Below are 24095 nucleotides of genomic sequence, written 5' to 3'. Positions count from 1 at the left end.
AGAAAGAATTGGAAAAAGTTTAGTATCTGACAGTAAAAGAACGACGCAAATGGGGATGGATGCAGAAAAGAAAAGTGCAGGAGAAAAATGAACAAATCCCAGAAAATCAGCACTTAAATAATAAATAAAAGCAGGTAGGTGTTTCTATGCTACCTGCATGTGGTTTTTTCCTGCACTTCACACCCTGCGTGCTGTTAACTCAGAGCTACAGCTGCCCCAAAGATCCTGGAATGTTTATGGGTTTGTTTTGAAGTGCCTATGCACACACACGCACACACACACACACCCTCCACCTCCCACCAAAATGCCACCCCCTACCATCACCACCACTGCACACCCTCTCAACCAAATTAGGCTCAGCGGGGATAACTGAACTCTGTTGAAGACCATTTTTCAATTCATTAACACATCAAAGCTTCCGTAGTGCTCCGCATAAAGACTCGTTTTTTATCTAAGGGAGGAAGGGGGAAAAAAAAAAAAAAAAAAAAGTCATTTCAGTATGGGGAAGGACTTCTGTGGGTGGCGGCAAAGTCAGCAAAGAGTCTGTGATCGCCCCCCAAAGTGAACGATTTTCCTCCGTGGGTCAGCGTCCAATTCGAGGATGCGTAAAGCTGGTTTCTCGTGTTGTCGTGGAAATCAAATAACAAACACAGGCTACAGGCTTGGCAAACGGAGGGATGCGGAGACCAAAATAAAGCGAGGGAGGGAGGAGGAAAACCCTTTGGAAAATTCTAGAGCAATGAATTGTTTCACCACACTGTCATCAAACCGAACGGTGCCAAGTGCAAAATTTTCATCTGCGGTTCTTGTTTCGGCCCGGTACCTTCCCCCTACACAGTTCGTCATCTTAGGTGATCTGTGTTTTTCAAAACAAGAGGAAATATTTCGAGATCGAGAGGAAAAAAAATTAAACACACACCACTTGATTTCGGTTATTGTGTTGAGATGCTTCTACAAGTAAATGTGCTCCGAGGAGGCTCGCATGTTGACTCGTCAAGTACGAATGACAAATTGGCCCTTAAAGACTCCGCTCAACAACAACAAAAAAAATGTGAGTGTGTTTGTGAGTGCACCACCCCTCTCGCATCCACTCCATATGTCCGGGATAAATCTAACCTCAATTTTCCTTCAGGCCGAACAAAAGCCAAACCGTGCGTATACAGTGAGCACAGCCAATTGATTCTGGATGCCTGTGCGAAACACAAATCCCATGGCTAAAATTGGTCCTTGAAAATTGGAGTGCGCTCACACCAACCACCTTTCCCCTCTTGGCCCATGCCACAGTCCAGACTTGCTTGCAGCAGCCCCCCTTGGGTGCTCTCTTCGCCTGGCCAAACAGGCTCTGCTATATGGGCTGCTGCCATCACGTGTGTGTATGTGTGTATGCCAATGTGTATGCTGTGTGTGTGTTTGGGCCGAGTTCCACCTGGCTGCTCCAGCCACCTGCTCAGGGCACCAAGGGGAACACCCGGTTAATTAGCTCCTTATTATAGCCAAGCCAGTGTACAGTGTGGATAAACACAAACACACACACACACACACACACACACCCCAATGATAAGTGCCTCAAGAGGTAATAACCACCCACAAAATAATATGGACTGAGGGTAAAAAAATAAAAGTCATAAGCAGATGTAAGCTCTGCTGGATCTGTAGACTCTGATGAGCTGTGGACTTCAAGCTGAGACAATGACTTAAAGAGTCAGAGCTGAGGACTAACAGGAAACCCGGCTGGGTGCATTACACACTCGGTACAGTATGCAAGAGCTTCTGCCTCTGTAACAAAGCCACATTAACTCCATTTGTTCCCTTTCCCCCACACAGACATCTTTCAATTTCAGATATGATACCACGTCTCAGACTTCCCCTCCCTCTGATGGGTTCTGTGGTTAGCCTCACGCCGCCGGCTTAAGAGCAAGCTCTCAGGAGCCCTTTTGAACTTAAGAGTCCCCTTAATACCTCTGCCACCCCTCCTCCAACTCTCCTTTTACTTTCATAAGACCCCATCTCAAATGCTGGTCGCTCATCTCTCCTTTGCTCGTTTCCTGCCTCGGCCCTCGTTCTCGTCCACCTTTTTCCTTCATCTCCACTTTCTCTCTCTGGATGGCATCAGGCAGGGAGAGATTTTAACAAGATTACGCTGGAGGGTTGCCAGGTTGGGGGCCTGGTGTCAGTGGAGAGTTGAGTCCTTAGCTCTGTTCTCCTTCACATCCCTACATCGTTATCTCTGTCCTGCTGCCATTGCTTTCTGTCTCTTACTTGCTCTTTCTTTTCCTTGTCAAAGTCAAAAAGATGCAATCAGGAGAAGCAGCAGAGGCTGTTGTGCAATCAAATCATCATGGAGAATCAGTAAGAACCAAGGTAAAGTGCAGCAGCTTTTACTTTTTGCCTTGACTCTTGGCACACACATGCATGATGTAGCCTCTGGGCATTGCACGAGATGCCCTGTTTGGGTTAGAAATAGAAAGTGACAGATGGAACATACTGTGAAAATTCACCACCTTGGCCAGAGATGACAGCAGAAATAGTGGAGAACCGTGGCTCAAACCCCAATAATAGCTGAACATTTGAAGCGGCTTTGGAGTCGTAAAGGTGATGTTTAAATTAGCAGTGAGAAGCAGAGGTAGGCTGACTTACAGATCCGGTCTGTAAGATATATTCATGGGCTGAACTTCCTCAGTGGAGACGGATGCAGTCTTCTTTTGACTTCACTTTAAATGCAGTACACAAAATGCAAACGATGCCAGCGACTGATCGCTTAGATCAGTTTTTTTTCCCCCACCCTCTGAGTCAGGTATAGACATGAATGAAAACCTGTTAAAAGGGAGCTCATACTAAAACATATTTTCTTTTAATACCCTCTGAAACTTGTTGCCACCAGCAATACCGGCTGGCAGCCAAAATACTTATTTTTTTTTCCAGGCAAGAGAACACAAACACTTGCAACAACATATGAAGAGGCAAAACATTACGAAATGACGAATTCAGCGATAGAAGGAGGAGGCTGATATCTGTGAGGCGAAATAGATAAAATACAAAACAGCAGGCGTGAGTTTGTCCAGGCAGAAGAGGGAATCTCTGAAGAGCGTGCTGCAACGAGGACAGAGAGCAAAGACGGCGCTGGAGGTGAAGGGCACCTCAGGAGGTGATTGCTACCATCTGTGGGAGAGAGTTGATGTGGGCCTGGGAAAGCAGGGTGGGCACACACACTGCAGCTCCACCAGTTTGCTTTGGCACCGGGATGAAATGCTACATCACACTTCCAGATTACATGTGGCTCTCGCACATGCACAGACGCGAGGAGATGCGTACGCACGCTAGCGCGCACTCCCTTGGCCTCGGGCAGCCGCGGCGCATCCAGCATTTTAACCCGGCTGACATTAAGCGCTGTTATTTGACACTTTGCTGTCCTGAACGTTTGTTTAACCGCGCTTCATTCTTGCCAAAAGCCTTTATGGGTGGCTTTGCCGAATGAGAAATGCATCAGTCCCTTGTGGGTTGGCCACGAACCAAAGCTGCAATACTGACAGAGGGAATAAAAGCAAAGAGCAAAGCTTACAGTCAAAGTGACCAAATCCTGCTGTCCTGCCGCTCCTGCTTCAAATTCTTAAAGCGCGCGCACCCCACCAAAACAAAATTCAGAGGCCTAATGTTATGTTTGTTGGCCTCGCCATACCATAACTCTCGTGTCTCACGCTAACTACCCCAGAGGCATGATTTTAAAAACAACATTCTGCGGCTGTGTAATTATTTGAAAGCACAGGAGGTTTATTTAAAAAAAGAAATCACTTTCCTTTGCTCACCAACCCCCACGCCCCCTCAACAAGCACACACACAAACAAAAGTAACTGAAGCGTCGTTTCCCCGTTTGCCTCCATGGCAAAGGCAGTGGAGGTCACTTAGTGAAATTAGGAAAATGGAACAAACATACATCCTTAGCCATCTATATTTAACATCTTACTAAGATTCATATCATAATGGACTCTATAGTCAGATTAAAATAATAATAATTTTTTTAAAAAGTTCAGCTGACCATGTTGTACCATTTTAGGGTACCAAGTGCTCTGGTGATGTTAGCTTTTCATTTCAAAATAAAAGCACACAAACGTTGCTCATCTGTGAAATCAGGCGCTGATGCATCTTCACGCACACTGTGCCATGCTTTCATGTGCGGGATGTTTAAGAATGAGGTCATTTCTAAAAAGTGTCTTGATGAATCTGCTCCATGACTGGAATGCGGGCCTGACCTCTGCTTGGCCTTGGTGGAGGTGAAGGCGGACAAGGACGAGGAGGAGGAGGAGGGGTGCTGTGAAAGGATGGAGGCCTATTTTGAAATTCTAATAAGGATTGAATAACCATCTGCCCCTTGTCAGTGAGAGAAATGAAGAGGTGGAAAAAGAGATATAAAAAAAAAAAAGCGGCAAATTTGCGCTTCTGTGGTCTTTCAGAGTTTCCAGCTCTGAAAGCTTCATCAGAGTAATGGTTCTGAGCATGTGTTGCTGGCCGGCCTCTTGCTTTGACACCACTGCTGGATCACACTGCTCTCCCTAAGAAACCCATCTGTCAATGTCCCCCTAATTCCAGCTAATAGTTTCCAAAAAACATAAGCTGAGCCCACAAAAAGCCACAAGCCCCCCAAAAAGCTTGAGAGGGTTTGTGACAAGACTCGCAAAAATCTGTCCGTTCTGCTTCTCCTTCCTCTTCCGCTGTAAAAGTCACATTTTAATAAGACCACTGTTTCATTAGTGAAGCAGACATGATCTAATAGCATCTACATATTATATAACAGCTAATAACTTTTTTCAGAGGTAATAACTAATTTGTGGGATTTCCTTCAGGTGATGACATGGCCTGAGGTATAATGAGAGTCTACAGTGAAAAGGTCTTTGACTGATTGGTTGTTTAATTTTAAAATTAAACCGTCTTGTGCAGAAAAAAATAGGAATACCATATCATTCATTCCCTCCGTGGACCCACTGTGTCAAATTTCCTACTCAAAATATTCAACACCACACCCAAAGACGTCAGCAGAGCAGAAACACTTGGCTTTCGCTGCTAACCGCAGCTCACCTGCATTTCTGGCAAATCAGTCGAAACAGCAGTTCAATCAGTCTTTAAATGACTTCCCTGTTTAATGCATACCAGCGCGCCTGGCTCAACACTGGAAGCAGATCTGGCTCGGTGGGCCACTGGGGGATGGATGGTGTCTGGCCCCGAGCTTGCAGCGTCCCAGCAGTGCTCTGGACTTCCTGCAGGTTGAGTACAAATGAGGGAGAGGAAGGGCTGGAGAATAGAGCAGCTTGTTGTTGCAGCCAAACAGGGCCGAGACGGCTGTGGACACAGCCAAGAGCAGAGAGCTACGAGACCATAAATTATCATCTACTCAGGATGCCACATTGTCGTTGACTCCACAAGAGGGCTCTTCATCTTACGGTGCGACTTTGGCAGATTCAATTTATGGCATGATCTAGTGTCTCATATTTTTAAGTTAACATAAAGTATTTACATTACGAGACCGGCCACGCCAGCAGAAAAGCCCACACTCCATCACAACCACTAACCAAATAGCTCTTATCCATCTGTTTCCTTATTCTCTCCTGTGGCTCGGACGCCGAGCAGATAAATCACAGATTTTTCCATCATGTCTCCCTCAATACAAACAGACACAATCCTTTACGAGGCTGCCCTCTCCGACTACTACAGCAGGGATTTGTAAACCAATGTCTCGAGGCAGGATTCATAGAGAGGGAGGCGGCAGATGGGCGTGTGTGCGCATGGCTTGTGTCTGGAGACGCTATGCGAGTTTGCCAAGAGCACAGACAGAAATCCTGGTGCAGGGCATGTCGAACATTTAGCAAAACCCAAGTTCTGTTAGAGGCGCTGTTCATGTTGTGCATGTTAAGTTTAAGTCAAGACCGATAACACCAAAAACTTGCACAACGTTTAAAAGGAACTTGAAAGGGTAAAAATCAGCCAAGAGGCATATAATTTCTCAAGAGCCGACTCGGCTTCAGCGGCAGGGTGCAAAACAACTTTTGATGTGGCTCTAAATCTGCCCACTCTGAATTCCTCATTACCCACAAACCACCTCCCAATCAGCTTAACTCCGTCACCCCTGCACGGAGGATCGTGACCTTTCAGACTCTCCCTCCAAACCCAAACAAGCCCAGGACCTCTTATGACACCTAAGGGACTCCTCCGCTATGTAACTTACCACTCTTACAGTTTCTCAGTCTAAAGACCTACACCTCACTGCCACAGCAGCATGCCTCAGGCCTCACCCTGTAGCAACCCCCCCCCCCCCCAATCAGTTTGTGTAACGTCTCAAAAAGAAAAGCAAGCTGAGAAATTGACAAGGCACGGCAGCATATTTTTTTCTTAAGGGGCCTTATTTATACACTGAGGAGCCTCTTTAAAAGGCTCTCCTGCTACTTTAAGAATATTTTGGAAGTGGTTCCAGTGGAATAGGCTGTTAAAAAAAAAAAAGAAAGAAAAAAAAAAAGCTTGTGGAACGTGAAATTAGGGACAACTGGGACTGGTTTGTTGGCAGATCAGGATGTGTGATCAGGTATAGCGTGCGACTAGCAAAGACCTTTAACTGCCCTGTATCAACACCGGGATTAGGTCATCGTAGTTGGCCAGTGGAGCTGGGCTGTTTAGGCCAAAAATCCTGGGTAAAAGTGACATATCAATCCCACAGAGATGAGATCTACGGAAAGCGGGCGTAGCACTTCACAAACGGCTACGGGACATTTGAAAGAGGGCGTGCGCAAAAGTACGAGGGCGAAATCACTCAGGGATTGACAGGATATTGTTACAGAAAGGGGTTAGGTGTATGTGTGCCTGCATCTGTGAGCGGAGAAAGCGAGGGCGTCGAGGAGGAAAAGCCAAAAGTAAGGCTGAAACCTCCCGTGTCAGTTCTAAGTCCAGTCTAAGGGTAGAACGGCCTCGCTTCTCTGTCTCTGTCACTCTCTGTCCCCTTTAAACAGATCTGGCTCTGTTCAATGCTAAATATGAACTCAGGCCAGCTCACAGGGCAATTACAACATGTTAGAAAAATATACTGTGTTTTTCAATGTTCTGCTCCTGTTTCCCCCCCCCCTTCTCTGGCTGTAATTTTATTTCATTACGGGTAAAGGTTAAAGCAGGGACAGTGGTTTCTAATATGGTTTTATTTTCCTACGCTAACACATTTTTATGACAAGCAAAATTGACCTGAATTGAGTTCAACGTAAGTCTGTTCACACCAACAGAAGAATGCTGTAAAAAATATATGTAACCACCAAAGAAACAGCCACACATTAGCGGATGAATCCTGATAAAAACATCACTAATGTGACATGTAAACAAGACCTTTGTACAGCCATAAAATTGGTGTCATAGAAAGGCCTAATCCTATACAAAGGTAATCCACTTACATGACAAAAATTGCCACAGAAATTGCCATGATTTTTCTTGGCATGCTTTTAGAGCACGTCTGGGTGACTTTTACTGAGTGTGTCGTGAGGTGACGGCAAACGCTGCCAAATAACATTCTTGGATGTCTTAGCCGTAGCCGTGTGCCAATGAGTCGAGCTGTTGTCATCCACTGTTTAGACTTGCTTGTGCAAAACAATTTTTTCTTTTTAAATAGACAAGTCCAGGATGTAGTTGAGTGCAGTAGCCCTGTTTTTCTCTACTGGAACAGCAAATGCAAGAGGCTGATGAGAAATGAAAGGAACGTATGGGCTTGTGTTTTGAGAGACATTGCCAAAGTTGTCAGCCCACAACTCTTCACCTGTATAAACACAAACCCATCCGGTATGTTCTGGCAACATCATTAATTACTCTTATGACAGTCAAACACGGGTCTTCCGAATCATATTTCTCCTTTTCTACAGCTCGCTCTTTCTCTGTGTTGCTTGTGTATAAAATCATTTTGGGTGCCCTCTCAGTTGAGTTCATGCCCTGCAAATAACCATGCCATGAAAAGACCCAACAAAATAAACAAACATTGAAATTTTCAGGCATTTCCTAATTTTCATCTGCTCAGCTAAGACACGCAATCAAAACTTTAGATGCAGCCACTGTTGCATTGATTTTTGCGCCACAGTGTTCAGACTTTTTTATGATTGTCTGCAACCTGAAGTAATGATACCATGCAACATCCACGAGATATCTACAGCAGACAAACTAAAACATGGTTAAAAGCACATAATGGATGACAGATAAGAAGAGAGACTTACGCAGACATTCATTGGCCTCGCGAGCATTGGCCCTCTGCCAAGGTCGGTCATAGTGAAAGGGCTTGCAGCGGTCACATTCGGGTCCCTCCGTGTTGTGTTTGCAGTCACACACCAGTTTACCTTCCTTGTCTTTCAGACAGCGTGAGGCATGGCCGTTGCACTTACACCTCCCGCCCACCTGGAAGTCTCCCACTGCATAGAAATAAGTTGGGAGTGTTGACGTCACTGCCATGGGGTCATCATCCCTCCCTCCAGTGTTGCCTCCGGCCCCTAGTACCAACTCCCGGGGCATCTGCGGCCGGCTAAAGACCACACGGATATCAGTGACGGTGACCCAGTCCTGAAGAACTGGGCTGTTGTCAAAATCTTTACCAGAAGGCCGTCCATCCAGAGTGCTGAAAGCTATAAGCCCTCCAGACAGCGGATAAAGGTCAGTGTGACCATCTGTGCAAAGAGCTTCCTGCTCATTCTGCTTGGTGATGGTTGCTTTGTTGGGTCGGTTGTACATGCGGCGGCACTGCGAGGAGTAGAACTGGTAGGGCATCCAGGTTTTGCCATAGTCCATGCTTTTGTATATGGCCAGGGACTCGGGCCGTGGTGAACAAAACTGCAGGCTGACGTAGGTAATCTCAAATTTTTTACCCAGCGAAAGGGTGAGAGTCACATTGTACGGAGAGGTGTTCAGATTCTCCGACTGCCAGCAGGTGAGGTTGTGGGCCGAGTTGAGGTCGGTGAGGTAGGAAGCCGGGTGGGCACGGCGAGGGTCGGCTGCATCACAGATTTGGCACGTACGTACAGAAGGCCGCTCGTCGCCCCGATCCACCACGCTACAGGAACGGGAGGGAGGTCGGCCACACACGCTGGAAACCGTAACCTCCTTGCCGAAGGCAGCATTGATAAACTCAGGGATACACCGGCGTGCTGCACCTGTGTCATCGTAGCAGGGGTCTGGAGGAGTCTGCTGTCCTGCGAAGGGATTAGCGGCACTATGGGTGAAGGTTGAGCATGCCAGGAGGCACAGGCCCAGCAGGTACCTCCAAGGTTCCCTCATCCTGCTCAAGGGGCCTGTGTTTGGATGTGTATGCGCAAGGATGAGGGGTATGTGTGTGTGTGCCCAAGTGTGTAAACTGAGTGTCTGCGTCGTTGCACTGATGTGTCAGTGTGTGACTCCCCCCCCGTGTGTGTGTAATTTGTGAGTCAGTGGAAGAAGAGTGTCTGAGCTCAGTGACCCTTCACTTCAGGCTGACCAGAGCCTTTCCTGTAAGAGAGAGAAATAAACACAAGGGTCAATGTCATCGACATATTTTACCATAACAGGATAGAAAATGGAAAGTGGCACTGATGTACTGCATAAAAAACAAGCAAACAAAAAAACCCCAGTGTTGTGTATCTTTAAAACCAAATTATACTTCCCCTTATAAAGGAAATTAAATAAAATCTTTTACGTTTGTACGGCCAGAAGTGAATGTTTTCATTGACTGAAAGCCTGTCAAAGGATCAGACAGATGAGGGGCCCAAGAGAAAGAATGTGACCATTTAAAGAGAGACATAAGTGGCTGCAAGTAGCTGCATCCTGAATTTCAATGCCGGCCTCTCATTCACTACTCGAGTCCTACGCTATTCAGGTCAAAACTGGCCAAGCCTTCTGGTCATGCTTGAGCAGCATGGCAGAAGTCACCCCATAATCCCTGGTGGTGCGGCAGAGCAGTGAACCGTGTGTGACCCTGGTCAAAGCACTGCTGCAAGCACTGGTCCTAGAAGGAAAAAAAAAGAAAAAAAAAAGACGGGGGGTGGGGGGGTGGATTCTACATACGAAGACCAGGCTGTAGTTACTTGCTAATTTATGAGGAATTTTACAGGAAATCAACCGTTGCAACACTATTGTTACACAGTGCTGACTGCAAAGAAGGCAGTGTTGTGTTTATTCACCGAACCAGAAAATTCATCAAAAGTGATGGGTATTTGAGAAATAAACTCCACCTTAAAAGAACTGAGTCTGTGAGACACTTTTCAGGCCTTTCTAAATCTATGGGTCAAGACAGGTACCTGGTTGGCATCTTTCATAAGCTCAGAGCTAGACGAGAGGCCTCTTGGTCCCCGAGAAAGATCGAGGGGCACAAGGAGAAAAAGCCCCGGAGCAAAGAAAGCAGACAATAGAAAGAGATGTATATGGCCTGAGGTTTCTTCTTCCTTAATCCCCCTTTTACTTCCCTGGATGTCAAGTCTAGAAGAGCCTCGTTTCAAAAGTGACAGCGGAGGAGTTGGGAAGGTACCCCAACCGTTTAAATTCAATTACAATGCATCACACCCACCTCCTTCTACCCGCACACTCTTTCTTATACTACAGAATCGTTCTTCATCTTTGTAGAACAAAAGGCTGCATCTGTGGCCAATCAAAAAAAAGTCATTTTTTGTGTATGAGGTCCATAGAAATCCTCAAAAAAAAACCCAACAACAACAACAACAAAAAAACAAACACCCAAGTGTCCTAATAAATAGGACGCCTCTTCTGTGCTTAAACACATCCATTCAGCTGATTCTCAAGCAAGGTTCAGACACTTAGAAAAATTAATGTGATGAATATCGATAGCATATCCATGTTAATTTTAGCAACATTAAGCAGGTAATTGTTTTAGATTTAGGTTTTTTATTTTCAGTATGTGTGTGTTATGGATACATGCAGGAGAACACTGGATAAAGTTTTCCCTCTTAAAGAAAAGAAGAAAAGTATACTGTTAATAATTTTAAAGTAACAGGTACATTTGGAGTATTTAAAAAGAAAGGAGAAAAACACCTGTATGATATTTTATTTAAACATACAATGTCAGAAGGGAAATGCAGTATCTACACTATTATAAAGGGTTGTGGGCTGTATTATAGAGTATCCTAATGCCCCTATCTTACAGTGAAATTACATATTTTGAGGTGGAAACTGTAGTACATGCATGTTGTGTTTACTTTTTTACTAATTGGCATTTCAGGAACTAAATCAGTCTTTAATTTTAAAGACCTGATTTAAATCAAATAAAATCCCCAACTCGTCTTTTTGTTCTATTTGGTTTTAACAGTTGTCATTCAGTCCATTATTTTCTTCTGTTCAGAATATAAATAAAGCTTTAAGAAGACTTGTCTTTAATATTTGTTTAGCATTGATTTTAACCATATGTGTAAAAGTTTACATTGCTGTTAATTAGTTGTATGTTGTTAAAAATGAAGTAAATTTAAGTTATTTACTTTTGTTTACTAGACCAAAAAACCAAAACCCTTTCAGGTCTGAAACATACGCCCTTTTTAAATGACACAAAGTATCACCACCTGTAAAAACAATAACTTAAGCACATTAATGTGTAATTACAATGTAAAAAGATGCACTTTCAAAAATGCCTTAAAGGTACTTTTAATTAAAATATACTATGATCTTATACTACAAAACACAGTGTATTTGTCTCTTTCTTTAAACATACCAAATCGTACTCTGTTGTCCTTCTGTACCTACTGTATGTATGCATCACTACTTCAAATAAAAAGTTCAGAAAAATTACAGAGAACTTTTGGGACACGACAGCATAATTGTAGGATTTAGTATAAAGTGCTATAGTGGGAATTTCCCTATACGTGACTACAGGGAAATACATCCTAACACATCTGAGCTCTGAAGCAGACAGTCAGAAACAATCTTCTAGGCAACTTAAAGACCTCAGCATAAGAATAAAAGCAACACATTTCCTCTTACACTATGCACAGTGGATTGAGAGGATGGATCTGCTCATTAATGACTGGACTAAGAGGTCTTGGCAGGATAGATAAGGACACAGATAGGTTGCATGTGTCTGCGGTCAGGGAGGTTAAAGTGGTTACGCAGACGGGAGTTCATCAACCAGAAGTACTCCATCAAAAGACCGGTCATGGTAAGGATGGTGGGCTTGACACCCGGTGGGGAGGGCGCAGAGAGGCGGCCGATAGAATTAGCAACTCATTAGCATCCAGGCCGGGCTTCCATCAGCAGCATGCTCATCTGGGAAAATAAACTGTGGGGAGTCTCTGAAGGAGAGAGGAAATGGGAGTGGAAAAAAAATAGGAAAAAGATCCAGAAATTATCACAGGATTGAAGATTTTATGGGCATGTTTACAAAGAGTTGGTGGGTGGACAGCAGACGAGAGAAAAATAGATGGCATAATCATACATAAGAGTTTTGGTAGGTAAGAAAGAAAAGGGACACGGGAAGGAGAGAAACAGTGAGGGGCACGACAGTGATAAAGCATGACTGGAGGGAGGGCAAGCAAGGACAGAGATGAATGGGAGCAGTAGGAGAAAGAGGGAAAGTGACAGAGATGGAGGGAGGGAGTTGAGGGAAGGACATAAAAAATGAGAGAGGGCGCAATGGAGGGGAGACAGATTAAGGTAGAGGACTGCACGGGTCTGTGTCTGGACTTTGGATGACTAAATATGGTGCGGCCCATGTGCCTGCCGGGAGACTCTTCCAGGGTCTGGTGCTGTCAGGCGCGTCTGGCAGACGAGCGTGTAGGTTAAACAGAGACGGTACAGTGACACGGCTGTTTAATTCCACTCAGTCCGTCCTCCGAAACAGATGCCAGCGTGCACAATTGGGAGACAATCAGAAACAGAAGTACTGTGGCAAAAATCTGTATTTATTAAACACGAGAGACTTATCTCACTTCCACTAAAATCAGCCGTTTGGTACCTTTAATCTCTGCTATGACATCAGCACTGAGGTGTAGCAGGTTGACCTTTTAAATACTAAGAATCTGTTTCAGCAAAAAGTTATCTGCCTTTAGCTTTGGCCGTGTGTTTAACAAGCTACGACTTCCCCTCAGTGGGAAAGATTTAGCCTCTCATTAAATGTGGTTAAAGTAGCAACAGCTGCAGTCCAGTGTCTCCGTCTTTCTGATCAAGACGACGAATCCCACATAGAAATGTTGGGTTAGCGAGCAGAGGCTGCAGCTTTTAAAGAAAAAGAAAAAAGCCTGCAGATTTGCTTACATTGTTCTAGTAAAGAGATATTCTTATTGTTGTGGAAGAAAATAAAATCATGCATGCAATATTTTTACATTATGATTCTTGCCAAGAGTTAAATGAGAAGATTAAAACCACTCTCGTTCAAGTGAGTGTAGCAGTTATCCTGGCTTTGTTTAAGTGTTAGAAAATCTGGCTACCACGTTGCTAAAGCTCACTAATTAATTACATTTGAGCGTAAAGATGTTACATTTGACCTGAGGGTAATGTATCGCTTCCCATGTTGATCTCCAATAATAGCTACGCTTTTCCATTTCACATTAAAGTTGGCCTGCTTGCAAACCTACCGGCATCATTTAAGTGAGAAAAAAAAAGTAATTTTAAATTGATTAGCTGGTCGAAGTGCGGTGACAAATACAAACTGCATATTAGGCAAATTGTCACAACAACATTCCTCTGTGGCTTAATGGCAATGAAAATCCTGAATGTGCAAACACGCTATGATCCCAAATCCTGGCTGTGGCAGTGTTAAATTATTTGCTTATTAGTAATATGGCCTCCTTTGGAAACGAAAGAATGAAAATAATATGGGGCTTTTAGAGTGAAAGCCCTCGCTCTCCCCCTGCATAGCATGTTTTTCCTCGCCATAAAGATTACTCAGGCCATTTGGCAGTCGGAACAGATCCAGTGGTTTAAAAATCAAACCAGTGAGAGCCCAATTAAGGAAGGCTGATGATGAGGGGCAATGGGAAAGGAAATTAGATTAAAGAGATGTGGGCGACGAATAGAGGGAGCAGAAATCCAGGAAGACAGACGAGAGAGAAAGGGAGGAAGAGAAGAACAGGAAGATGACAGGGTGGTCTGGTGGTTTCAGCGGAGACATTCCAGGGAACGTTTTTTCAGCTTCTCGCTGTCACCGGGAGATCATCCCATGTTGAGTTGTCTCTCTTTCAAGCGTGGGCGCCTCTGTCAGAGTTCACAGATTAGGAAAACAGAAGTGGCTGAGAGGCTTTATTTGGCTTGGGTGAAGAGGAGGGCGCCAGGGGAGGTGAGGATAGGGGAGGGACCAGCTGAGCCACTTTGTATCCCAACTGGGAGCCGTTCCTGCTGTTCTGGAGGGACGGTGTGCTGGCCGCACTCAAAGTGGGACTGAATGGAGGCCTTCTGCGACGACCGTCTCAGATGACAGCAAGCTGGGGTCCAAATTGGTACCCTGCTAACCCTCCAGCCTGCTGTATAGTAATCCCTAATGGGGTTATTACCGGCTGCCCGGAATCATGATGGGATTTTTAATAGGCTAACAACAGGGCCACCTCCATTCTCATTATCAGCATGGAAAGATACACTGTATGAATATTACACCGCTGAATAGGAAAGCAACAAGGTCAGGAATCCCCTACATCTACTCCATCCCCTCAATCTTATCCATTTATCAACTACTAGTGTTTTCTTTCAGATTTCAGGAAGTAGTCACGTTTCACAAGGTTTATTTTAGCTTTTGTGCCACACCTATAAATTATTAATTGACGCCATTTATGAGAGAATAAGATAAATTTATATATTTGAGAAAATGGAACCGGCCATAAATGAGAGTTTAGATTAATCATGAATCACATCCCTGTCCCCTTTGCACCCACAGACAAACACAAACACACACGCACACACACACGCACACACATCTGAAAGGTAAACAAACCTGTCCAGACCAATCAACATGACCGACAGGTGTCAGGTAACAGGGGTCAGATATTAGCAGCCTGAATCCCACTTAATGATGTCCGTCTCCACGGTCGTGAAGATCCAACCATTTGTGTGTGTGTGTGTGTGTACGTACGTGAGGGTGAAGGGAAGTCTCAGTACCTCACTAGCATTCATTAGGCACTGAAGAGGCAGGGGGAGGGCCGAAGAAAGAGGGGGGTAACCTCTCACAGCTGAGGGCGTCATTAGCACGGGGATCACTAACAAATTTTTAAAGTCTGCTTATGTCTCCTCAGTGGGTGTGTGTGTGTAATGTGACAAATCCTCCAATTCCAACCTTCAAAACTGCTCACCATCACCTTACTGCTATATCAAACTCCTGTAGCTAAACTCGAGTCCATGAGATAGTACCGGCTGTTTCTGAGATAACACAAAGCGGTTTCAAAGTGTCCGTGTGGCTCGAGACGCAGCAGGCAGATCCACAGAGGATCATAAAACATCCAAGTGAAAAAAAAAAAATTCTCTACCTTTCTATCTGACAGAAAGAGACACCGCAGGGAGAAACCCTGAACGCCCAGCAGAGGAATGCAGCAGCTTCTTTGGCCCAGCCCACACCGCCGGCCCCGAGTCTGACAGCAGTTCTTTAAATCAACAGAACCTGATCCAGAACCAAACAGGAGGAGAGAGGACAGACGGACAAGTTAAGACGGCTCTCACAGACTCTGGACGGGAAGCTGTACTTAGCTGCTGATCCTTGTATTTAGTGCAAAAAGTCATGAAAATTGCTGATAGGACACCTTGTTGTATATTTTTGTCTGTTAAAAAGAGGGTGCAGTGAGGTGAGCCTGCTCTCAGTGAGAAAACGAGAAGCGTAAGGGAGTGGAGAGGGCATGAGCAGGCAGAAAGTTTTAGGCATTACTCATCAATTTACACGGGATTAAAGAGGGTTAAACTGTGAGAACAGAAACGGGCGAAAATACACATCAAATGAATACACAAGACCTTTGGTTTTAGTTGTTTTTCCAACTTAGAGCCTCCACACATCCAACTCATGTGTTTTCTGCTGCACTTTTAAATGTGACTGCACTCATAAAAAGCGAGAAGAAAACACAATAAGTAGGGTGAAGACGAGTATGAGCCATACAGTTAAAGAAATCTAATAAAATATGATGCATTTAAATTATTTCTTTTTTAGTTTTGACCTTCTTTTTTTAAAACATTTAGTCAGTGACACAAACCAAACATCTGCGGTAAAATAATTGATTTAAGACTAAATCATACAGAAAGGTTAACCTTAAATGACACTACAAAATAAAGTATCTGAGTTAGCAGTGACAAACTCTGAAACACAGCCAAATGGATCATGGATAGCTCTGAACATAAGTATGTTGCGTTACAGGATGTGGAACTATTTTCTTGGGGGGGAAAAAAAAAAAAAAAAAAAAAAATTCTCCATGAAGCTCCCACGAGGAAAAAGTTTTCTTCTGGATTTTTAGCTGACAGGGTAAAAGAGTTTGGAGTAGAAGGACCGGCGTCCAAAAATTTATAGCCACCTATGTCACGCTGTGATCCGTTTTCAAATACAAGAAATATTTCCCCTACATGTGCTGTCAAGATGCGCTTGAGAGAGAGAGAGCGAGAAAGATGGATGATATCCTCGGTCCTGCGATGGCGGGCAGACTAACAAATTCCTTTAACAGTGGATGAAAGCTATCAAGTAGCAGGATTACAGAGATAATACAGACATGTGAGAAATGCTGAACTTCCCAAAGTGTGGTGTTTTCAGGAAGCGGTTGGACCGGAGGGCTGCCCTATGGAACATTTCCCATGGACATAAGCACAACCCAGACCGCAGCTTGAGAGGCAGGTGAGCCATTTCTGGGTATGAGAGGAAGTAACTCGTTCAGAGGCATGGAAGGATTTAAGGAGAAGAGAGGTGAATGCTACTTTAAAACCCTTTGAAGGTTGGCTGCGGTAGGCAGAGCCGCGGTTTTCCCAAAAAGCCCCCCTAACAGGAAAAACGGTCTCTTTTTCTCTCTTTTTTTTTTTTCCATTGCATAAGAGTAACCTCTACCCCACCACAGCCGAAAGCACGGACCTACTTTGAACTCCAAGGGGGGTGAAAATCGTTTTATTAAGTCCTTGAAATACTCCGAAGGTTGCGTTCATTAAACACACTCCTTGACAAACAAGTCGTATTTACAAGACACTTTATCGGATGCCAAAGTTTGTGACTCAGACAAGCCTGCTTCACCTCTTCCTGTTCTTTCCTCTCCATCTCCATCTTTATTCATTCTCCCTTGAGGGTGATGTTACTACACCCCAGGGGGATTTCTGTGGGGGGTTGCCCACAGGTCAGAGGTCAGAGTGTAAAGGCACTAACACTTTTCCATCACTACGAATGTGTCTGTGTGTATCCAAGTCAGATAAGTATACTGATAGGAAATAAGTGGGGCCAGATATACGCATGTGGACCTCACACACACACACGCATGTGTACACATCACTCTGCATCTGGATGAAATCTGCAGCTAGCAAACGCAGGCCTAGCATGGTGCAGGAAGTGGTGGGATAAAATGTGAATCTCTGCCTCTGGGTCCTCTTCCCACAGCGAGAGCCATCTTGGGTATCACGCTGATGAACGATGGGTATTTTAACAGAGAAGGTAAGCAAGTACAAACACCTAATTTGTCACTCAGAGAGATATCACACAGGCAATTAAGTCAGCAGTCAAGATAGTATTTCAACTTCATTCTCACCTCTGAAGTGGAGACAGATGCTGCCTGAGTGAGTGCATGTAATGTGGGGACTCTGTCACACCACATTCAGCTCATGGGCTGCATATAAATGCAAGGTTGGAAACAGAATATATCAATTCTTCATGGATTGAAATCAAACTAATTCTTGGATTTTGTTTTTTTATCCCTGTAGCTACCAGAGTCTGATATGGTAGCTCCTGACCAACAGCTGCATCGTGAGTTCAATGATAGCCTCTCCCACAGGCTCGTGGTTGAGCAGACCTTATTAATTAATCAGCCTGCACCGTTTATTCGAATGCTCGACTCAAGCAAGGGGGATGAAGTTACACGCAGCAAAAACAGAACAGTGTATGCGACTGAGAGAAACAGATATAGCATTACTTCCCCGCTCTCGTCAAACTGCTGAAGCCACAGAAGGAAAAATATAGTGGAAGTGTTGACTTTACTCGCTCAGGTGGACGGAGCCAAGATCCAGAGGAATCCTGCTCTTCAAGGCAGAAGAAAACAGTCTGCTTATGTTACTGCAGCTTTAACCATCTCCATCCAGCCGCACTTTAAGGAGTTAATAAAAATCTGCACTATGTTGCTCGGGATTAGCCTCCACATCATGTGCCTTCAGCTGCTCCTGGCTCTACCTCCCTCGCTCTGTCACTGATGGAAGCAGGGTGTGATGCAATTAAATAATGATGATTAATTTGCGAAAACAGGGAAGCGGTGGCTGCACTCCAGATGAACAGCCCTTCGCTTCAGACGCGTTCAACTCCCCCTGCTTTCCTCTGGCTTCGACTTGACATTTCACATTCTTTCTGACCTTGGCGAGCGGCGAGGTTTCAGAGGCCCTCGTCGTGCACCGATTCCAGGCGTTTTTGCGGCCAGAGTGAGAAGTAGGTCAAGTGGCTGACACTGTTTCAGAGCGCAATAGGGGCATACTTTGAGTCTATTGAAGCAGTTAAGATAAGCCATCGGTATGGGACTCTCGCTTTCGCTTCCAGGCTTGTAGCTGCTTGAGAGCAGAGGAGTGGATGAGCTTGGGGAGGGTTAACCTCATCAGTATTGTCAAGGCTATTGTTTCCCATCACACCCTGACAGGAAGTGGACTTAAGTGCAAAAATGTATTATCATCAGTTGCTATTTAGAGTTTAGAGCACGGGTATCAAATTAATTTGACATCACGGAACACATACACGTTACTTTGATCTTATGTGGGCCGGACCAGTGAAACTCTCCTTTCTGTCAGTGTGCAGAAGCTTAACTACACATTTAAACCCAGAGAGATTTTAATATTAAAAAAAAGAAAGTCAAATTTTAACAGCATTTCTACATGATAAAGAAATGCTGCTGTAGTAAATGAATGAAATCTGTCAGCACAACTCTTTGGCTTAAATTCTGTGTAGCAGTAATGTTTAAAATGATAGAAATCTATTATTTATTTACTTTGGTGTAGTATGAATGGTCATGGGGAAGGTCTGGATCAGTTAAAAAAAAAAAAAAAAAAAAAAAAAAAAGGCTGCAAAACTTATGAAAGAACGGTTAAAAGTCATATATTCATGTCCTCCTACACATTTTCCAAAACCATCAAGTGGGCCGGATTGGAGTGTTGGCCGGCCGATTCTTGCCCCTGGGGCTTATGTTTGCCACCCCTGATTTAGAGAGATTTTCCTGATCTTTAATAATAAAGACAAGTTATTTCTCCAAACGAGCTACTGTGTCTTAATTTAAACATTTTTAATGTCCCCTTTTTTAACCCCAAGATGCACGTGGTGGCGTCGAACGAAAAGGGGGTAATATTAGAAGCGGCCAATGCACCGATTACGCGCCAGTGCCCGAACCTGGAAGCTGCTGCATGCAAGCTGGCTTTCGTATAGCTCACCTCTTGCACCTCGGCACGGGCTGACGTAGTTTTTCCTTTGCGGCGACACGTGGGCCAGGTGTAAACCGTGGAGGCTGACACCTGTTCGTGATGTCCGCTGCTCTGATCCAGCGCGTCCCGGTGATTCAGCAACCCGAAACTTACACGACCTCAGTCTGTAATGCGGTAATAACAGTCATTGCCTGCGTTTAAAACAAATAGCAGGTCTGGACAGCCCGTCACAGCAAGCGCCGTGAGTCACTTACTAGGAAAATAAGCGGTGCGTAAAATTGAGATCTGGTCTCCGCAAATACGCGCACACGCCGGGTGTGTGGAACAAACAGGCACGGTGAGCCGCAAATTATAAACTTACCCCAGTGTCACGAGACGTCAGAGCCGCTGACTTTGTACTTTTAAAAGACGTCCTACAAGCGAGAGATCCACCTTAGCATTAAGCTTCGTGCTCCGTCAAAAACCGTCCTCTCCAAACGAGGGGGAAAAAGTGACGCGTACTTTCTCACGTTCGTCTCCTTTTAAAAATAGTTAAGCACAAGTGAGAAGATACCGGCGGGAGGAGAGATGGACCACCGAACCCATCCGCGTCCGAAGCTCAGAGCGACTGAAGAGCGTCCAGTACATCCATATGTAAAGAGAGCCCGGGTTAGGCTACTCCCCGTTAAAATCAAACCCAGATTTCCCCCAAAACCAAGAGAGCAAGAGCGCACCCGAGAGAGAGAGAGAGAGAGAGAGAGAGAGAGCGTGAGAGAGAGAGATCTGCATATCCAATAGCGCACAGTATTTGGATAACTTAAGTTTCATTTTTCCTGTAATTTGAAGAGGCGCCCAATTAATAAAAGAAATAAATATGCGCGAAGAAAAACACGTGTGACTAAACTACCACTTATATCATTTGATTTCATTCCACGGCCTCACTTTTACAACAAATACATCTCCGCCACTTTACGGACCGACAGTTACTCTGCTGCCTGCTCTAAATGCTCCGTTCCGGGCTGTGTTCACAGGCAGCCATATGGAGGTCGTAATGAGCGCACAACGCTGAACCTGTTGAAACAGAGTCAGGGGTTAGCGGGGGCCAAACAAACAAGAGGCAGATGCAGAATGTTGTGACTTATTAATCCCAATAACAGTCCAGCACACGCGGGATTTATTTGCGTCGAGGCACCGACTCCCCCCCCTTTATTAATAATAGTAACATGGAATCAAACACACCAGGACTGCCTGTTGTGCGCTTGTGTAAAAGAGGCTCGTTCTGGCAGAGAAAATGTGGCCCTGCGCCCTCGGCTATGACAGCATCGCATTAACTCATTAACTGCCTTCATGTGACTTTAAAGAGCATGCGGTCTGTCGTGATGAGTGCTGGCAATTTTATACAGCCCGTCTGGGGAGCGCGTGCCTAAAGGCGCACTGGGGGAGCAAATGGATTTTCGGGGATTTGAGAATTAAAGCAGGTATCTCAGACGTAGGTAACGGCAATTAGAGCCGCTGACGTTTATCACAAAACGGCCAAATAAAATAGGCCGTGTGGGGACTTCTGGGCAGAGTTCATTTAGTGTAAGCACAGAGGATAACGCGTTACACGTGTAAAACCAGCCCGGCAGAACCGCGAGGACGGGCCGCAGTTCACTTCATAATTCCAGGTAATTTATAGGCAACAGCTCGCGTGTTGCTCTCCGTGTTATTGCAGGTGCAGCCTGCCTACCGGTGGGTAGGCCGGTCATTAGCATCGCGGTCGATCAAATCCTGAGAACCTCCTGGCCCGCTGTAAGCTGATCAACATTCCTCCTGTAGGCTATTTACTGTACCATCCTCTGGGGGGAACAGCACAGCACGGCATGGCCCAGCTTGGCCCGGCCCGGGCCCGGAACCGCGCTGCCTTCATCCAGTAATTCATCTCAAACAAAGACCGTTCAAACACGAATTCAAAGCCGCGGATAATTAAAATTAATAGGCATTAACCCCCAACCCTGTGCGCGTGCGCGTGCGAGCGCGTTACGCCCACGGAGCACACCTGCAGCCAATACTAATTAACAGTATCAGTGAACACAATGGGACACGGAGAGGGGGGGGGGAAGGAAATTACTCAAATCAGTTAATGGATTTACACACAAAGGGGAAAACGGCTCAGAAAGTGGGCTAAAATTAATGAAGTCTGATGAAAGTAAGTGACGAGCAAGGGCAAGCATACAGGGGAGCCGTGCAGTGGAGACAGAATATCGGGATTTTTCGATTTGTTTTCACTCAGAAAACCTAAAACACAAAGGTTTATCTGACTCTTTCTGTTCGGTGATTAATACTTTAATTATTTATTTATATAAGAGCAATTTAGTTCTTAATCTCAGGTCGTTCGTCTCCACTCCCTTTCCAAATAACTCCCCAAGAGTTAAGCTTCTAAATGGGATCTTGTAGTAAATCTTAATATTTCGGATGTATTTCTACCCCAGTCTTTTTAAAATCTCTCAGATTTGCAAATTGAACATCGATACAGGCACTTCAAATATTTTCCAGTGTTTTGAATTAAAATACTTGAGTTTAGTGCTAAACGTTTGAGAAAGTAGGGCAGCAAATGGAGAGAAGCTGACACAAACACAGCAGGCCTTCACCAATTGATCCAACAAACTGTCTGAAACACAAAATACTCAAACTCTTTGGTTTGTTAAAAGGGGAAAAAAGAAGCAGCGGGATTTTGCTGCCAGCGTTTCTGTTTACACGGGGACAGTACAGTCCATGTTCACGCGTTTTATTTGAGAGAGGGGACAATTTTGACGCATTCCTGTGAAATAAAGGAGCTCCACCATCCAGCCAGTAATCTAGGTAGATTATCTCTGCAGTTACAAGTGGGAGAGGCTGGACTGCGTTAAAGACAGAATGAAAGAAAGCAAGACTAACAACAGGCAACACACTCACTTGCTGTCAGATGGGATTCAAGCGGGGAGCTCTCCTCGGTCCTTTAGTTGTTGCACTTGGATCAGTCTGCTGATTGTGTCTGCAAAACAACCCCGTCTGTCTGTTCCAAGCCCGGGGGCTCTCGGCACTAGGTTCCCTGTGGCGGACACCCTGGAGAAAATGTCAGCCTCCGACTGTTTCCTCGCTTCATTTTTTGGCACCCCTGCTGTCGGGCGCAAGGAGAGATGCTTACCTTATCCAGAGGGGAAACCCCCAATTGGCTTTCAGTGGGGACGGGCCTCCCTCTTGTGGCGAATACCGTGTAATACTCAGTCAGACTAATAACCTGTGCCTTTTAAAAAAAATCTGCCACATGCCTCAAAGTACATAAACGCAACTCACACTTAGGTGGCGCTATAGTACTGAACATTTTCCTTATCACGGGATTCTAGTGACGGCTTTGCATTACCTCAGAGGAAGATAACGTGAAATGTCACTAATTAAGCTGGTTAGTTGAGTGGATTTCCACCAGGTGCATCTTTGTTGACGTTTCAACAGCTTCGTGATTTTCTGAGACAAAATCCGATGCGTGGTTGTTTGTATGGCAGTAAGCAAGAAAGCATTTCCACGATATAACTGGATCAGCTGGCGTGGCCACCGTGGAGACATGTATGCCTTAGCATGAAAACAAGTGTTACTGTTAAGATTAGGGCTGTTTCGTTCAGTTACCCAAGTAAGCAGCATTATATATAAACAAACACAGTACCGATCATCATTATTAACGTTTTTGACTAATCAAACAGGTTTCAGCTTGATGACACATTTTTTTAAGTCTGTAGCTCACAGCTGAAATGAAGTAAAATACATAAAGAAAAAATACTATCATTTCATGTCGGGATTTCTTTGTGCTGTGTTATAGGTTCAGATAAGTTGTTGAATTAAACAGATCACATTGCCATATTATTTGATTGTTTGGATTATTTATCTTTCATTTACTGCTTTCCCATCTTTTTTTCACTATAGCTACACAAGGAAACTCACCAGAATGTAATGAAATCTTCTGTTGGTACTTAATCACAGATAACGTCACAATGTTAACACTGACTGATTTGCAAAGTCTTATTTTTTAATCCTTGAGGTGAGCGTTTTCACTGTTAGTTTTTAAAAGCAGACGTCACGAGCACAGAGGGGAACTCTTTGTTAGGCCCCATAAAGCTTCATCATTCTGCTGGATACACAAGAAGATGATAATTTATAAAAATGAACATTAGCTATGTTGTATTTATTAATACTTTAAATTTAAATATAGGACATAGGAAACTGTTTACTAAGGACCCGAGGAGTTCACCCCTGCTGGCCTATAGAAGAAAATGTGGGTGTAAGAAACTTTTTAACATGCAGAACTTATGAGCTCTCACTGACCTTTTAATATCTGTAGAACCCACAGACTGTATCTTAAAGATGCACAAAGGCACTATGATGTCACCCACTCAGTTGTTTGCTGATATTTTGAAACCCTCAGTTTGGTATTTTGGTTTCTACAATTGTTTTGTTTTGTTTTTTGTTTGTATGCTTTTTAAACAAGAATGTTAAAAGAAATAATCATATTTGGACAAGAAGGATGCTATCAGCTAACATTAGTTCTAGCTATCCGGAGTGGTTAATAACTGGGATGTGTATTTTAC

General features: G+C 44.4%; 1 protein-coding gene across 5 annotated transcripts in view; it reads right to left on the bottom strand.

Moving 5' to 3' along the window:
- Positions 1-23054, bottom strand: part of ntn2 (netrin 2) — a 44094-nt gene extending 21040 nt beyond the window's left edge. The window contains exons 1-3 of one of the 5 annotated variants that reach the window (XM_025909831.1): positions 22432-23054; positions 15426-15556; positions 8226-9483 (exon numbers count right to left, since the gene is read on the bottom strand). In XM_025909831.1, the coding sequence (XP_025765616.1) occupies positions 8226-9276 (1051 nt within the window). In that variant the 5' untranslated portion in view covers positions 9277-9483; positions 15426-15556; positions 22432-23054. Of the gene's footprint in view, positions 1-8225; positions 9484-15425; positions 15557-19527; positions 19683-19879; positions 20569-21226; positions 21472-22431 lie in introns of those variants that run through there. The other 4 variants (XM_019362712.2, XM_013273664.3, XM_005448279.3 and 1 more) reach the window with 4 other exon arrangements.
- Positions 23055-24095: the final 1041 nt, after the last annotated feature.

The sequence above is a fragment of the Oreochromis niloticus genome, linkage group LG8, assembly GCF_001858045.2.
Source record: "Oreochromis niloticus isolate F11D_XX linkage group LG8, O_niloticus_UMD_NMBU, whole genome shotgun sequence".
Classification (NCBI taxonomy): Eukaryota; Metazoa; Chordata; class Actinopteri; order Cichliformes; family Cichlidae; genus Oreochromis; species Oreochromis niloticus.
Note: the sequence above shows the minus strand (reverse complement) of the source record. Positions and strands in the feature narration are given on the sequence as shown.